The sequence below is a fragment of the Astyanax mexicanus genome, chromosome 3, assembly GCF_023375975.1.
Source record: "Astyanax mexicanus isolate ESR-SI-001 chromosome 3, AstMex3_surface, whole genome shotgun sequence".
Taxonomy (NCBI): Eukaryota; Metazoa; Chordata; class Actinopteri; order Characiformes; family Acestrorhamphidae; genus Astyanax; species Astyanax mexicanus.
In genome coordinates this window covers 9,150,886-9,168,261 of record NC_064410.1, presented here as the reverse complement: position 1 = coordinate 9,168,261, position 17,376 = coordinate 9,150,886, and the positions used below count along the sequence as shown (strand labels likewise).

The 17,376-nt window shown below is 39.8% G+C and overlaps 1 protein-coding gene across 2 annotated transcripts in view; it reads right to left on the bottom strand.

Moving 5' to 3' along the window:
• The window catches only part of LOC111196314 (zona pellucida sperm-binding protein 3-like), an 81,254-nt gene that overhangs the window by 62,920 nt on the left and 958 nt on the right, over positions 1-17,376 (bottom strand). The window contains exons 4-8 of one of the 2 annotated variants that reach the window (XM_022685514.2): positions 17,173-17,350; positions 16,949-17,066; positions 16,789-16,877; positions 16,625-16,716; positions 16,441-16,553 (exon numbers count right to left, since the gene is read on the bottom strand). The exons of the other annotated variant lie outside the window; for it this stretch is intronic. Coding sequence (XP_022541235.2) covers positions 16,486-16,553; positions 16,625-16,716; positions 16,789-16,877; positions 16,949-17,066; positions 17,173-17,350 — 545 coding nt within the window. The 3' untranslated portion in view covers positions 16,441-16,485. Of the gene's footprint in view, positions 1-16,440; positions 16,554-16,624; positions 16,717-16,788; positions 16,878-16,948; positions 17,067-17,172; positions 17,351-17,376 lie in introns of those variants that run through there. 2 annotated transcript variants of the gene reach the window in all.

The window sequence follows — 17,376 nt, the reverse complement described above, 5'->3', positions numbered from 1 at the left end:
GAGGCGGGTGGGGAATCCAAATCGCAGGACAAAGTCACCAAATATTTTCTGTGCAGCAGTGTGGGCAGCTTTGTTGCGACACGGGTAAGCCTGGGCGAAGCGTGTAAAGTGGTCCATCACTACCAAAATATACTCATATCCCCCTTTACATCTTTCAAGGTGCAAGAAGTCGATGGACACTAGTTCGAACGGGTAGGTGGTAATGATATTAGTGAGAGGTGCCCTGGTCGGCCTGTTAGGACGTTTATTTTTCAAACAGCTACACACCCGAGTGACATAGTGCTCCACATCTCTCTGCATATGCGGCCAATAAAACCGGTCCCTTATCAGATGCATCACTCTCTCCACACCCAAATGGCCCATCTCTTCATGCAGGTCTTTATAGACCAATTTGTGGAACTTTTGAGGCAAGAGCAATTGGTTTCGTTTGGTTGTTTTCCGGTACAGCAGTCCATCAGCCCCAATGTGCAATTTATGTCTCTCCCTGCCCAGTGTTACAATTTTGCTGCTGAGCCGTTTTCCCCCTTTAGGCCATTGTTTGGATCTCACATAATGGAGCACCTCTCCTATTACTGCGTACTCTTCTTGAGCTTCTTGAAGGACTGTTTTTGGTATCTCTGCCACCGAACTGACTTCCCGACCCGCCTCCTCAATGAGGGTATTCATGATCACTGGGCAAAGCCACGGCTCATCCTTCTGGGACTTTACAGTGACTAACTGGGTCACACTGTGCATGACTTCAGGAAGTACATCCTGGGTACAGTTGGTCATGTACTCCTCCATATCTAGAGGCATACGCGAGAGGCCATCCGCATCCCTATTGGCTCTTCCCGGGCGGTACACCTGATTCTTGAATAACTCACATTTCCTGGGAGTCAACTTCACCCCGTGGTTGTGGTAGCGGCGCAGAACTTCTCTCAAGTGATGAAGGTGGTCCTCGAACGTCTGTGAATGCACAAGATTATCATCGAGGTAAGGCAGACAAATGTCATCCCTCAACCCCCACAAACACTCCTCCATTGACCTCTGGAACACTGCCGGTGATGAGGACAGGCCGAAAGGAATCCTCACCCATTCAAATAGGCCCCAGGGTGTAATAAATGCCGTTAGGGGATGGCTGGACTCTTCCAGGAAGCCCTGGTGATATGCCTTACCCTGGTCGAGTACTGAAAACCAGGCGCTCCCTTTCAGACTGTTCAGCATATCTTGAATGCGGGGTATTGTGTGTCGATCTGGGATTGACTTCCTATTCAACTCTCGATAATCGCAGCACAGCCGCAGGCCTCCATCCTTTTTCCGCACACAGACAATGGGACTGGAGTATGACGACTTGGACTTTGCGATCCAGCCCCTATTTAACAAGTCCTCCAAATATTCCTTTACCTCTTTATGGAGTGGCCGAGGGACTGAGATGTATGTTTTTTTAACAGGAGTGGGGTCATTCAGTCTGATTTTTAGTTTGAGAGTTGGAATGTTCCCGACGTCATATTCATCACGAGCAAAAACTTGTTTTTCCTCTTTTAGGAGCTGTTTCACTTTCTCTCGTTGCATTGGAGGGAGGTGGTCAAGAGGAACTGGGGGCTCCCAACTGTCCTCCAATTTACCACTTTTCTCCCCAATTGTTATTTTTTCCTGGTCTATACTGTTCAAACTAGAGATGTCTCCTTGGCTGCCATTAGCAGGTCTTAGATCTGCGGGATAGATGGTCTTAACTCTCTGTGTTTCCCCAAGTATGGTTCTGGCTGGTAACTGGATGTCACGTGTAGTACTGTTCATTACTGGAATGGTGACCATAGAACGACCTCCACTTTTCAGTGATACCACTCCACTTCTGATTTGTAACCCGTCAGGTAGCTGGGTACGTGGGCTTGGCTCAAATAATACCCCCTCAATGTCTGGGAGTGCGACTGCTCTAACACTACACTTCACGGCTTTTGTTTGTCCAGCTGGGATAGTCAATGTCTCACGGCCTGCTTTAACACAGCCTTCCCCCAGCACATCATCTCGGCTCTGCATAACTTTCAGAAAAACCTCTGTTTTCTGACAATCAAAAGAGAAAGCGGCACTCACTGCCTCACTAATGGCATAAGGGGGTTCAATACCCATCTTAAGGACCTGTTCAATCACGTTGAACCCAATGATAGGCTGATCCGCCACCCCATCCCCATTCACCAATAACACTGGGACGAGGAGTTCTATGGGTTGGGACCTATCAGTAGGCAGCCTGAAGGTCACCTCCACCCACCCTGAGAATGGAATCTGTGTCTGATTGACGGCTCTACCATCCAGTACGTCTGTTCCTACCAACTCAGCTAGATTTCTGACAGTGGTGTATGGAATGTTCTCCTGTCTCCAATTTTCGTTAATGAGACATACCTGTGACCCTGTGTCCCATAACGCCTTTGTCTCTACATCATTCAGAAAGCAATTAATGATGTATTTTTTTTCAATTAGACTGAGCAACTGTGCGCTGCGTGTAGGGGACAGGAGACTAACACTGACTGTCTCTCTTCCCTGGGAGGTCAAATCAGTCTGAGCGGTTAGTTTTTCCTCTAACCGTTGGATACTGTCGGTGATTAATTTGTACATGTCTTGACACTGCCCCTCTTTGGATTTGGTGTCTGTAGGTGGTGCTAGACTTGTGGTGCTGACAGTACTGGCGGCCATGTCCACCTGTCCATTTCCTTTACCTGGCCGTCTTCCTGTCCGGCATTCGCGAGACAAGTGACCACTCAACCCACATCGGAAACAGTGGTCACACTGCTCACCTTTTTCGTCTTCCCGACAGTTCCGGCAGCCCCGCCTTCTGCTTGCTCGTGGGTTGTAGAAGGCCCTAGGTGACTCCCGGATCACTTTCTTTATCTCCTCCATTTCACTTTTTAATTGTGTGACAACATCCAGCAGCTCCGATTCAACTTGATTAACTGTGGTTGGGGTTTTAGTTGTTTTGCCTTTTGTAGCTGGATGTTCTTGACCCCCTACCGCACCCACTGTTGGCTTAGGGACTGACTGGGCTTCGACCTGGAGTTCCCTGATTTTGGGTTCCTTTGTCTGTTTTTTTAACTTCTGATGCCGTTCCCACTCAAGACTGGCTGCTGCGTTTATTTTTGCTATAAGCACATCATCAGTGACGGTGGGATCATCCAAGAATTTCTTCAGTTGATATTTCACACCATCGCTAAGGAGTCCTGTCTCCACCGCCCTCAGAAACTTTCTTTGGATAAGTTCAGAGCTGTACTGCTCCTCAGAACCTGGCTCTCTGGATGCCACCAGGAGTCGTTCTTTTAACTCAATGGCCCTGAACAGAAAGTTCTGTGGTGACTCATTGCTGTCCTGGGTGATATTTATGAGGCGATTGTACAGGTCAGTCGAACTGTCCTCCTTGTAATGTCCACGTAAGATTGTGCGCAGTTGTGACAGGGTGAGGTCCGACTTGATCTCCAACATATCACGCAGACTTAGGCCTGGACTCACTGCTCTGACCACAGCCTCAATAATTTCAGATTCACTATGATTTTTCTTTAAACCCATGTCAATCTGGTGAATGAGGTTGGAAAAAGACAACTTATCTCGCTGTCCCCTTTCCCCAATTTGACCATTTATTCTGAATTCTCTCTTAATAGTCACTTCTGGCGGCGGGGTAACCCAATTTGGTGTCACTGTAGCATTGGCTTGTGGCTGGCCTGGCACTTTGGTTGTTAGTTTAGCAATCTCCTCTTCAAGCTTTTTAGTTGAGTCTTTGAAACTTTGTTGAAGAGCTGCATACTGTCTCTGCAAGTTGGCCAGTGCCTCTACATCCTGACTTGTGCTAACTTCCACCATCGGTGACTGCTGCTGGCTTTGTCTAGCCTCTTTAGCTTTCGCTATTAGCCTTAGCAAAAACGTGCGGGCTACTTCCTCTTCTTCCTTTTCAATAACATCCTCAACCTCCTCACTTATTAATCGTATCAGCGTATGCTTTTTAGATGGCTTTACAGTTTCCACCTTAGCCTCAGAGCACACCTCCTGTAGCTGGTCATGCCGTAGCTGCACCAAAACTTCACTTAGCTTGTCCTGTAGCTGCTCCAGCTCCTCCATTGTGCCCTTTATGCTCAAATTTCCTCCACAGACTCACCACCGTCCACAGCACGCTGAACCATCCTCTGCTACCAAATTTTGTTGCACTTCTCAAGAAGAAGAGGGATTTCCAGTCATTTCTCAGGCTGTTTTTATTGACTCATTCTCCCTTCTACACATTACACATGGAGCTCTCCTTCTACCACTCTCCTTTTTGGTCTACATCCACTCTCTACTCACTACACACACTGCCATCTACTGGCGCAAAAGTGCCACTACATACAAAATGTAACTGATGGTTTAAAGTGCAGAAACAAAGAATCAAACTGCTGTTTATGAATCAAATGCATAAAATAAACATATGGGGGGGGGGGGTCCAACTTTTACCACTATCTCCACAAATTATTATTACTAATATTAATATAATTGTTATTATTATTAATATTATATACGTGTAGCGTTTAATTACCCATGTTTTAAATTGTATTATTCTAAGATGGATAATAAATGCTTTCATTTAAATGATTTAAATGAGTTGCTTACCAAGAAGCCACACGTCACGCACTCAGCTTGTTTTCTTATCCTCTTATGCTCTTGGAAATCTAAAATGGCAGTCATCATCATGGGCCAAAAAAACATAATGGTCACGGAAAACGTGCTCTCAGTGAATTTGGCCATTAGCAATATTTTCCAATAATGCCAACGCTGCATCTCCAACAACTCCTGCGCAAACCTTTATTCATGTTTATATAATCTAGGCTATGTGAAAATACGTTGAACGATTATTTCTCTAAGCCAATGAAATTGTCTGATTAATTAACTTTATTTTACCCAATAATACTAACTACAATGTGTGCATTAAGGATATCTTATTAGTTGTAATTTCAATGCATCGCCTTTTAGTGTTGCCAAATTACAAAAACACAATACATACGTACAAAAAACAGGCATACGACCGAAACGAAAGTGACGTGGAGGAACGCACTTTCTCACGTTCAAGTCAAATTTAGTACATCTGACCGTGAGCGTGAAATATGGCTTTGTTTTTGTGCATACGCACCTTTAGTACATGAGGCCCCAGGAGGGTAAAGACTAGCACATGCTTTCTCTGATACATGTGAAGTCAGCCACCGCTTCTTTTCGAGCTGCTCCTGATACAGTATAGCCGAGCAGCCAGCTATTTATATTTAAATAGGTATTGTGGGTTTTGTACAATTTCAGAATAAAACACCTTGCAAAACTCAACACAAAAGATTCAAGATTAAGCGGGTAAAGCCATCACACTTTCAGTAATGTGTAAAAAAAAAAAAAGAAAAAAAAGGAAAAAAAGAAAAAAAAATCTGAAAGAAGGATTCATGTAAGAGTAGGGTGACCAAACGTCCGTATTTCCCGGGACATGTCCGTATTTCACTTATTTTTAAAAAAAAATTTAAGTGAGGAAATTACCTTCATTGAACCATTAAATTTACTGCGCACGGTGCTGCGTGTGACATAATCCCTGAGCCACGTCAGGGAGAACAGCCCTCTTCTTAATCAGAATGTAGACAGCGTGACTGTCAGTACGCAAGAAACATGCTGAAGCACAAGTGTATGTTTTAAAAAACATGATTTAAAAAGGATTTTCCCCGCTTTCTGATCGGGTCGAGACCATAGACTGTGTATAGCTGGACAGAGCCTCGTCTATCCCTCTCTCTCTGGTGGTGTTGAAGCCACCACAGGTCAGGCGCCCCCTGCTGTTCGGCTGCAGAAAGCTGTGTAACTCCACCTATCCCCATAGGTTTCAATGGCAAAACAGAGAACTTTCAATCAGGTTTGTTTCTAATATACTGTAATTCTACCTCCATTATTTAAAAGCAGCAGCTAGTATAACCTCTGCTTATATTGTCAATTTTTTATATCCCCACAGAATTCGGTTTTTAAAGCGTTATTCAGCTCTATTCAAAAAAGGTGTGGTTATTGTAAAAGGGCTGGTTATGGGCGGGACCAATAACAGACCGTCAGCTCCGCTCTGCAGCCTGTGACCGCGAGGCAGCCGTCAGGGGCGGGTTTATTCAAATGAGTAGGCTGTCTCTCCACAGTCTTTCTCCCTCCTTTGGTCTCTACTGCGCAGAATCGGGTTTCAGGATCACCAACATGGAGGAAGATTTTGGCTTCATTTTCATTGAATGAACGGGAATGGCGACACGGCGTCTGTCTTTTTTACATTCTCTGGTCGAGACCAGTGATGGTATAGTTACTTTGAAAAAGTAATCCGATTACTGATTACTGATTACTCCTTTAAAAAGTAACTTAGTTACTTTATGGATTACTTGATTTTAAAAGTAACTAAGTTACTTTATTAGTTACTTTCAGCAGCTGCAGACACCACCTCCCGCAGCCTTAACATAAACATTATAACCAGTTTTGCCAATACTCCCTTTATTGGAAAATGCATTTTTAACAGCAACAATGTAACTATTTCCTAAAAATATATATATTTTTAATAAAAATAAAAAAAATTAACTTAACATATTAAAAAATAATAAAATAAAATATGGTCTTTCTTGATTGTACTAAACATAAATACTTGTTTTTATAAAAAATATATAAAATAAAGAAAGTCTTTCTTGACCTGACATATTTAACACTGTAAATCTGAACATTGAACTTGTTGTTCTCTGCAGGGCAGCAAGGAGTGGTTTTATAAAACAGAACCGTGTATATGGTCTAGGTCAGGGATCACATATTTGCAGACTGCAGTCCGGGTCCGGACCCAGACGTTGTCCAATACGGACCCATACCGGACCCAACTACTGAGAAAGATTTAATTCTGAACTGCGGTAAAGTTAGTTTTATGTTTGACATTCGTGAGAGATTCGGAATTCCGGACTTCCTCCCCCTTAATCAAAACGGAGACTCATCACTGAGGGATCACAACAAACTACAACCACAGTTTTTACTGAAGATTGTATATATTTAACAAAAATACAGCCGCACCGATAGCGCTCTCACCCCGCTTCTCTTCCCAACAGCGTGCTGCTCTCCTAGGGACCGTGGCACAATTACGGACCACAGCAAAAAACGAAAAAAACGATTAAACTCTCTTAAATGTGATTCCATGATGGCAAAACTAACAGTACGTTATACAAACATATATTGCCTACATATTACAAGCCTTAAAAATAAATAGTTCATTTATTACTTCTTTATACAACTTTATTAGTCAAATAAATGCATTAAACTCAGTTATCAATAATTGTAATAGTCTCAAATCAACTTTGTCATGTACATATACATCATCCTTACATGTTACAAAGCTTATTTTTTCAATTAGTCAGTTCATTTATTTTATGTTAAATGAATGATCAAATAAATGCATTAAACTCAATCATTGTTAAAAGTAATCATTTCAAATCAACTTTATCATGTACAGATATATATTCCTTACATGTTACAAGACTTATTTTTTAATTAGTTAGTTCATCTATTTTATATTAAATTAATTGTCAAATTAATGCATTAAACTCAATCATCGTTAGAAGTAATCATTTCAAATCAACTTTATCATGTACAGATATATATTCCTTACATGTTACAAGACTTATTTTTTTAATTAGTCGGTTTATTTATTTTATATTAAATCAATTACTAAATAAATGCATTAAAGTCAATCATCGTTAGAAGTATTAATTTCAAATTAACCTTGTCATGTAAAGCTTTATATTCTTTACATGTTACAAGACTTATTTTTAAGGTGGTCAGTTAATTTATTTTATATGTTTTATAGTTAAATAAATGCATTAAACTATTAAATTATCACTTGATGTAATATATTGAAACTACATTTATTCTGTTTATTTATTTAACAATACATTTTATAGTCAAATAAATAACTCCGTTTTAAATGTTCTTTTTGTGTTTTCTATTTATTTCTTTTCATTCATTTATTTATTTGCAGAGAGTGCTCAGTGTGAAGCTCGCTTGACCATATAAGAATCATCTTGGTGCCAAGAATCTCTTAGGAAATCCACTCCTGGCTAGTATTTTAATGTAATCTCATCAGCACCTTTTCATTTTCAACCCTTTATTTTTACATTGTAAACTGTATGTAATACTAAAAATGCAAAAAGGCTTTTTGTTATTGTTGCCAACAATCACATTTAAATAAAGGTTTTAAATTACACTTTGCATTCTGAGATTTTCTGTAATATTTTTATACACTTCATTGATTTAGCAGTATTTTTCTTTTTAGCTAAGCGCCGTTTAACTCTTTAAATATATACCTACATTTTATGTAAGTATTTGGGGTGAAATTAATTAATTTGTTTATTTACTATACGCATTATTGTATTATATTTATTGCTGTACAGTATGTATCAAAAGGCATGTAAGACCTCAAAAATAGCAAGCAATTTTGTTTGATCAAAAGGTGAATTTCAGTAGCAAGTCCCAGCTTGCAGATGTACTACCCAAGCTATTCACTGGTGGTGTGTGAAAGAATTTATCCCTAGATTTGGGCCTCTCATCCCATCCTGTTTCACCAATCACAGACCACAACAAATTCATATTAATTTAGAAACAATACTCATGTTGAGTTCAGAAATCAATATTTTGAGCTATAACCCTGATTGAACCCCATTGAAAACCTCTGGAATGTAATCAAGAGGAAACTGGATGGACACAAGCCATCAAACCAAACTGAACTGCTTGAATGTTTACACCAGGGGTGGCATAAGGTCACCCAAAGGAGTGTGAAAGACTAGTGGAGGAGAACATGCCAAGAAAATGCCATGCCATGCCATGAAGCTGAATAAAAAAAAAAATCAGGGTTATTCCACCAAATACTGATTTCTGATTTCTTAAAACATTAATATTGTTGTTTCTAAAGTAATATGACATTTTTCCTATGTATTATTTGAGGTTTGAAAGCTCTTTTTTGTTATTTCAGCCATTTCTTATTTTCTGCAAATAAATGCTCTAAATAACAATATTTGTATTTGGAATTTGAGGAATTTAGTGTTTGCTGTATATACTTGTTTTAATATATTTAACTGTGTTATGCTTTCTAAATTATAATATTTCCTTGAGTTTTACACTGTTTGAAGAAGTATACATTTCATACGTGTTTTTGAAAACTCTACAGTGTGTAGATATTTGTTGCACTTAAACTTCCAACCTGTAGGGGTTGCTTTAGTTAGCAAAGCAATCTGTGGAACACATTAGCGCCTCTGTTTATTTCACCAGAAGTTGCCAGTGTTTAATTTTTCATTGTTACTGTTTCAATGTTAATGGTGATAGTGTGAAATATCTGTGAAATATTTTCAACAGAGACATTAGGGGTGTGCCTGCATTTAACTTGCTTTCCCATCTATGTTTTGGGCTGCTCAGAAATGCTGTGAATCTGTAGACTCACAACATATTTTAGAAACAAATGGTAAGTATATTTTTGTCATCCGCACTTAGGATGTCCACAAATATATAGTAGTGTGGTACTGTAGTGTATCAGCAGTAATTCTAATGTTTATAATTTACACAGATGCTCGCAAAGACCATATATTACTTTTAACATTACCATCCACAGTGGACTGCAAAGGGTGTGGTAATGATTGGCTAGAATTATCAGTGGAAAAACACAGGTGACTTAGGCAGAAACCACATTCACATTCAATGCAAGACACCCAACACACACATGCCACAGGTCAATGGCATTTGGTGACATTTCAGTATATTTGACACAATATTCATACCCCTTGTTCACATTTTGTCACCTTACAACCACAAAATTAATTGATTTTAAGTGATAGACCAAAACAAAATAACACATAGTTTTGAAGTAGAACAAACATTATACTTGGTTTTCAAAATTTACAACACTTAATTACAGTGTCTATAGAAAGTATTCATACCCTACTGAAATCCTTGCCTATTGTCACATTGTACACTGAAAATCAGAATAAAACCAGCTGTTCCTTGACAAGTTCACTACTAGTAATGCATGGTAGCACCATGGTTGGAAAGATGCTTTTTAAAAGAGCTTTCTGATAGAGTTGTGGAAAGGAACAAGTTAGAACGATTTCAGCAGCTTTCTACGGTGGCCGAGAAAGCCCAACGCAGTGCAAATTGAAAAGCGCTGCAAAAGCACAAAACACATCCATCAAAATTACAACACAGGCGCAGCAAATAGAAAAACGCGCTGCAAATAGAAAAACGCTCTGCAAATAGAACCACAACACAACGGAAGTGAGTCACAACACAACGGAATTTTCCCGGGGGACCTTAAAAGATGCTGTACCAGCTAAGCTGCATCTTCAGTAACGTCTCGGACTTCACTGTGTGTACAAAGGACAATAAGTGGCAAACAAGGCGTTTTGTGAAGCAGAACTTATATGCACACAACCGTGGTAATCACAGGTAATAAACATAACTTACTTTTCAGAAGCTTGTTTGCCACATATATATCTTTTAAGGTCCCCCGGGAAAATTCCGTTGTGTTGTGACTCAATTCCGTTGTGTTGTGGTTGTATTTGCAGCGCGTTTTTCTATTTGCAGCGCGTTTTTCTATTTGCTGTGCCTGTGTTGTAATTTTGATGGATGTGTTTTGTGCTTTTGAAGCGCTTTTCAATTTGCACTGCGTTGGGCTTTCTCGGCCACCGTAGCTTTCTATAGGCACTGTAATTAAGAGACTTCTGAAGGTAACTGATTGCACTGGATTTTATTTAGGGGATTCAGTGTAAAGGGGGCTGAATACATTTACATGTTACACTTTTCAGATTTTTATTTGTTTACAATTTTCAAAACCATGTATCCCTTTTGTTCCACTTTACACTTTTGTGCTACTTTGTGTTTGTCTATTACTTAAAATCTCTATAAAATACATTTAAGTTTGTGGTTGTAAGGTGACACGATTCACAATACTTTTTCAAGGTACTGTAGACTAGATACCTACCTTTTGGTACACCCTGTTGATCTTTGTACACCAATACTTAGTCAGTATCACTGCTTTGCTAACTGTGGTCCACCGCCCAAGTATTCTTTTGCTAGTAGTGATACTTATAAAATCACACCACATATTGAATGAGTGTGAATAAAATAAACAGAATAACAATAAAATGATCTACAATTTATATTCTAGTGTAGAATAATAATTATAATAAGTAGAAATCATGTTATTTTACCTCATTATATCTCATTATTCTATTTAGCATTTAACATGCTGAAAAATAAAACCAAACAAAAAAATTATAGTGACAGTTAATAATGTAGTAACAATGTAATAATAGTTGTACTAGATTTAAAAATATCTCATGCTGTAATGATGACTGATAATGGTGTGTGTGTGTGTGTGTGTGTGTGTGTGTGTGTGTGTGCGCGCGCACACATTTATAGTATGTTTGTGCTGGATTGAGCTTGAGTAATGCCAAAATCTCGGAAAGGAAGGGGAGTTTCAAGAGAAGACCTGTGGACAGTAACTGGAGGAGTAGATTCAGTTGTGAAAAGTTTCCTGTCTGTTGATATATTAAGCAAAGATCCTGCCTATAACTCGGATATTTGGTCAAGATTGGCTACAGAATTTTTTGGGAATGATAGAAAAAAAAACTGCCATTGGTTACATGTTGTTTGGAGATACAATCGTAGAGATATCAGAAGAATGGGTTGAATTTCAACTGAAGTTGAGGGGCGAAAGTTCTCTTCCAACAAAGGAAGTCAGTAAAAAATCAGACAACAAAAGTGCAAGGGAGAACGACTCTCCTAAAACCTCCACAAATGTCAGAGAAACATCAGGATGTGGTTCTACAGGGCCAGCTTCGAGAGAGAAGAAACAAAAAACAGAAAAACATTGACCTGGCAAAATACAGGAGAGCCTTTTGAACATTTTATCTCTCAGTCCAAGAATGATGAAATTGAAAAGGCTGATCAGAGCAACGATGAACAGTTTCGTGATTGCACAGAGATAGAAATTCAAGATCTAAAAGCATGTATGTACAATGACAATGAAGATGAAGAATCACAGAGCAGTGATTATGATTTCCATGATTACGCATATGTATCTACAAATGAGAGTGAACAGACATTCAGCTGTGAACAAACAAAAATATTAACCAAAAAATAAGCAAAAAAACAGAAGGACCCGCCCAGCATGTGGCTACAAAAACAGACTCTGGAATGTGCGAAAAAAAGATAAAGCAAGAGAGCCAGAATGGCAAGTAAAGGAAATGTCCCATCCAAGCTACAAATCTGACATGATAGCACCACCGAAATTAAGAATTAAAACATCGAAGAGTTACAAGGGTTTCCAGATGACAAAAAAACAATGCCAAAAGACATATACAGAAAGGTGCCATGCATCCCAACTAAATTTAACATATTTATTCATCCGAAAAGCTGGAGGAAAATTGCACCATTGAATAGTTTTCAGAAACTTAAACAACCATGGACGAACATTCTGTACAGCCAGTTTAAAAAGAAAAATCCGTGTTGTCCACTCCATTTCACCTACCAGCATGTTCGTGCTAAGGGTAGCAGGAAAAGACACGTCCCTTTCTAAACAGTGCATGCAGTGTGCAAATTCTCTACCTGCAAGGCAAGGTATTTCTTCACAATGAAAATTAAGCCAAGTCGACTTCAGTCAAGCCTTCTAATGACCGTTCATCGCAGTGGACCCATCCATCACCTTAAGTCAGAGACACATTTTAGACCAGCAAGCAACATACGTAGAGGGAAAATAGCTAAAGCGGTCATCCATGGAGTGAGTCAGGAGTACTACAGAAGATTACACGCAACACCAGTTCAAGAACTAGTCTCTGGGAACATCACAGAAAGCCTGAATAAAAATGTACTGAAGGTTATCAGTGCAGAGGTTAGGAAAAACAGACAGCTGCACAACAACGTTCTCATGGAACTATACCTTACACAGAGCATCATAAAGGAATGTGACAACAACTTTTACAGTACACCTGGATACATCCAGCATCTACAAGTGAACCCCTTCAGCACACACCTCTACACAGAAACAGGAATAAGCATATTGGTGCAACACCTTAGAAAGAGAAAACCTGTCTCACTCAATCTAGATGCAACTGGAGGTGTAGTATCCAAAGTACCAGAGCAGCGCAAAAGAGTTCTCTACTATTCACTCACATTGGCTGGAAAAGGCAGAGATGCACCTCCCCTTCCAGTTTGTGAGATGCTTACAAACGAACACTCAGTCCCTCCAATAACATTTTGGCTTATGCAGTTCTTGTTGAAATTGTCAAAATACAGCAGTCTCAGGGTTCAGCAGGTGGAAACCGATTATAGTTGGGCCCTGATCCAGGCTGTTCTTCTGGCTTTCAACAGAGAGAACATTGATGTTCACCTTGTAAGAACACATGCACTTGTTAAAAAGTCCAAGATGTGGGTGGAGATTAAATCTTATACAGTGCTACACCTATGCGCTGCCCATGTCCTCAAAGCAGTGCGGTGCGGAATTGGAAGGAAGACTGATGATAGAGGTCTTAAAGATTTTTCCACATATGTTTTTGCAAGACTGCAGAATACAGTTGAGCTTGAAGCTGCATGTGATATTTTCAGGCACTTTTCCATCGTTTTGCTGGCAGAGCAGTTCAGCAATAGAGTCAGGAACAGCCTTGGTTATCTAAAGGCCCTCATTGCCAATGAAACAACATTAGACCTTGAAGACAGTTCAGAGACAGATGAGCCAAAATTCTGGGAGGATGACACTGAGAGGAGATCAGCCAAGACAATTTTGGGAAGGTCCCCTTTTTCTAGTGAATTCAGAAATGTCTCTGAAGAGGTCAAAAGTGCACTGGATATGGAGAAAGTTGAAGATGAAGAGGGAAATGCCTACCGTTGTCCCCAAATCCTTGACTTCCTCATGGACAATTATATGGGAATCTTCCCTCTTTGGAGTGGGGTAATGCTAGGGGATTTGAGAAGATATGCATTGGATGCAGAGGACACATACTGTAAATCTGATGCATCCAAAACCAGGGACACAAATTGCCATGTTGAGAAGTGGTTTGGAATAGTAAAAAATTCCATCCTTCAAAAACGAAGAAACCGAAGACCTGCAGAATTCATAAGAAAGATGTACTCCTCTCTGAAAGGAAGATACTCAGAGCATATCATGAGGTTCAGTCTCCCAGAGGACCTTCTAGTAAAGCCAATGAGACCCAAAAAGAATCCATCTTTCGCAGAAGAGCGATGGGCTAAAAGGGAAGAACCAGCACCAAAAGACCCTGGAAAGGCTAAATACTATGCTGCACCAAAATGTGAAATAGAGCCCAAAAAGAACCAGGATCAGCTAAGTATGTTCATGGCAACCTTTGCAAAAAGAGGGAAGTAGCAATACAAAAAACTGAACCAAAGATAACATTAAAAGCACTTCACAGCAACCCCCCCAAAGACAAAAAAACACAAGCAGAACGTCTTTCAAAACAGGTATTTCTTTAACAAATGAAATTATCTTTAAATCAAACTGTGAAGTGTGCATGTTCAACTGTAAACAGTGTGATGGTATATGTTTTGCAGGTAAAAGATCTGTGGCAATCTGCAAACACAGAATTGGTCGTTTCAGTTTTACAGTCTTCTGATCACAAGTTTACCAACATGTTGCGACATACAGACTTTACAACACTACGACCCAATGAACTGTTAAATGGAGAGGTAAGTCCTATAAGGTTAAAAACAGCACGCATACTTAAAGTGATATAATTTTTAATGGACATCAAAAGAAAATGAACGAATCTTGACAGAATGTAATCATGAACATAATCTTTGGAAAACACATTTTACATCCAGGCATTAATAATGAAGCACAATAACGCTGGACAGTTATTCCAACTGAATCACTACATCAGTGGTGTAATTCTAAACGGGACACGAGAACAAATGGCTCGACAAAGTTTGAAAAATGTGAGTTTATTTCCAATCTAATGTTACACCGGAAACACAAGAATACAGTGTGTGTTTAAATTTCAAAGCCCCGTTAATATTAATATATTTTCACAGGTGAACTTTGATTCAATATCATTTGTCAATGTAGACAACAATCACTGGAAATTTGTGGTGAGTCATGAAACCCATGTAATGTTATTGCATTTCTTACTAAGTAAATTGCATGTAACCACTATAATTTAATTTTTTATATTAACTATGCATATCTGTATAGATATGTCACTGTAGTCTTATCCAGGTTTAGATTTATTTTGTTTATTAATGTTTTTATAGTCAATACAGTCTGTAGTTTTGTTGTTAAATTGGTTTTTAAATTACCTTCTTTGGACCATTAATTTTACAGGCACTAGGGCACTGCGTGTGACAATCCCTGAGCTGCGTCAGTGAGGGCAGTCCTGTTCTTAATCAGAACGTAGACAGCATGATTTTCAGTACACAGGAAACATGCTGAAGCTCAAGTGTATGTTTACCGATGATTTACAAGAGTTTCCCCGCTTTCTGACCGGGTCGAGACAACTGGGAAGCCTTGTGTACAGTGTTCATGTCCCTCATAGTTAAGGGACTGCTGCCAAAAAAAAAAGCACAGAGAAGGACTTGAATATGTATGTTTTTCCCAATAGCCTACAGAACACACAATATTTTGTTCATAACTGGGGGTATTTGAGTATCATGTGCTCTTCTGAGTTGAGTTACTGTTAAAACTTTTGTTTAGTGAGGGCTGTTTAGATGAGCAGCTTTCATTGTGCTATTCATTAATTACAGGAAACGTTATGCCTTTTGAATTAAATTTTGTTAATGAAGTTTTTGTTGACTTATTGAAAAGCATTTTTAATAAGACTGTATGTTGTAGGATTATGCCAGCCTATGTTAAATGAGTGCATGCCACAGTATATATGTGCCCCATCCCCCCATTCCAAAGTGTCCTGGTTTACCCAAGTTTTAAAAAAATTGTCACTCCCAGTAAGAGGACACTAATCTAAATAAAGTATTATTTAGGTTTTGCACAAAATTAAAATAAGGTGTGTGTTTTAAGGACAGATTCATTCAAATTACACATACAGCTCAGTAACACTTGTTAATGTAAACCATCAAGATATCCAAAACAAATCTTAGCAGAAAATCAGAGTCAAACATCTTTTAATCTCTATAACCAAGCTACTCACAGCCTAGGCTGCAGTGAATATGGCAGTCCTACTGAGGACCCATCCTAGGAAGATTTTCCAGTATCCCTTTAGTCACATATGGTACAGTCTAACAAGATTGTCAAGTTGTATCACAGAAAGACCATAAGGAGAAGAAGTCTTCCCAATGGCTTCTCAGAAATAAAGCCTTGCTGCACCATTGTTACCCAACTCAAGTACAAGGCTACACAGCAGAATTGAAACTGCATCAACAGATTGACCCAGACAGGATGTGTGGATTACTACCACACATGAAATCAAAAAGCCAGTCATTCATCAAAAGAGGTTTATTTTCCTTCAGGAAAGTTTACAATTACCAGAAAGGCACCTTCTCATTAACCCTAATGGGACCCAGGGAAACACTTCCTTGCCACTGTGGAGCTGAAACAGGAAACGAAAAGTGAGTAAAGTTACACAATTCTGAATTATCAAGCAGAGTTTTCTACACCTACCTGCACCTGGCAGAACCTGTCCCACAGCCCTGCTGCCACAGTTTGTATCACAACAGCTACAAACTCTGGAATCTCCATCCACAGAAGTCCATCTGAAAGAGTCAAACCCTGGTCAGTAACCTGATCAACTGCACAAAATCTGAAGCTTCATTACCAAAACTCACCCATTATTACTGAAGGAACAGGCCTTGTGAACAGCATCAGTGGGAGCAGAAGCAGCAGCAGCCGCCTTCAAGAAGCAGGTGAGGTAAATCTGCAGAGGAGCAAACACCATAAGCCCACAGGAACAGTACTGGCTATACAGAACACTGCAGTCCTCCTTACCAAGCCACTTCTCTGCTGCTCAAACACAAAGGCTTCCAGCTGGAACTGCAGCTTGTCACTCTGAACCCGGGGCAGGAAACGAGACTGTGAGCCTGTAAGCTTAGCGTCTACCAGACACCTAGAAGGAGGAACAGTTAAACAAGTGTCCAAGATGGACAGTCAGACAGATGAACGCTGTACTCCAAACCAGTATGAAGATGGATAGTTAGCAGAGGCCTGCTTACCCATGATTCTCTATAAAGGAATATCTGGGAGTCGTGTTCAGGTCTGGCACAGTAGTGGCCACACAGCTATCCACAAAGATCCTCAGAGGAACATGGTTGTACTGCATCACAGCAGCTTCAATGTTGATGAAGTCTCCCAGGATGTACTGGTTAGAGGGTCTCTCAAACTGCCAGTCATCTGGAGAGAAAGGAGCAGCACCATTA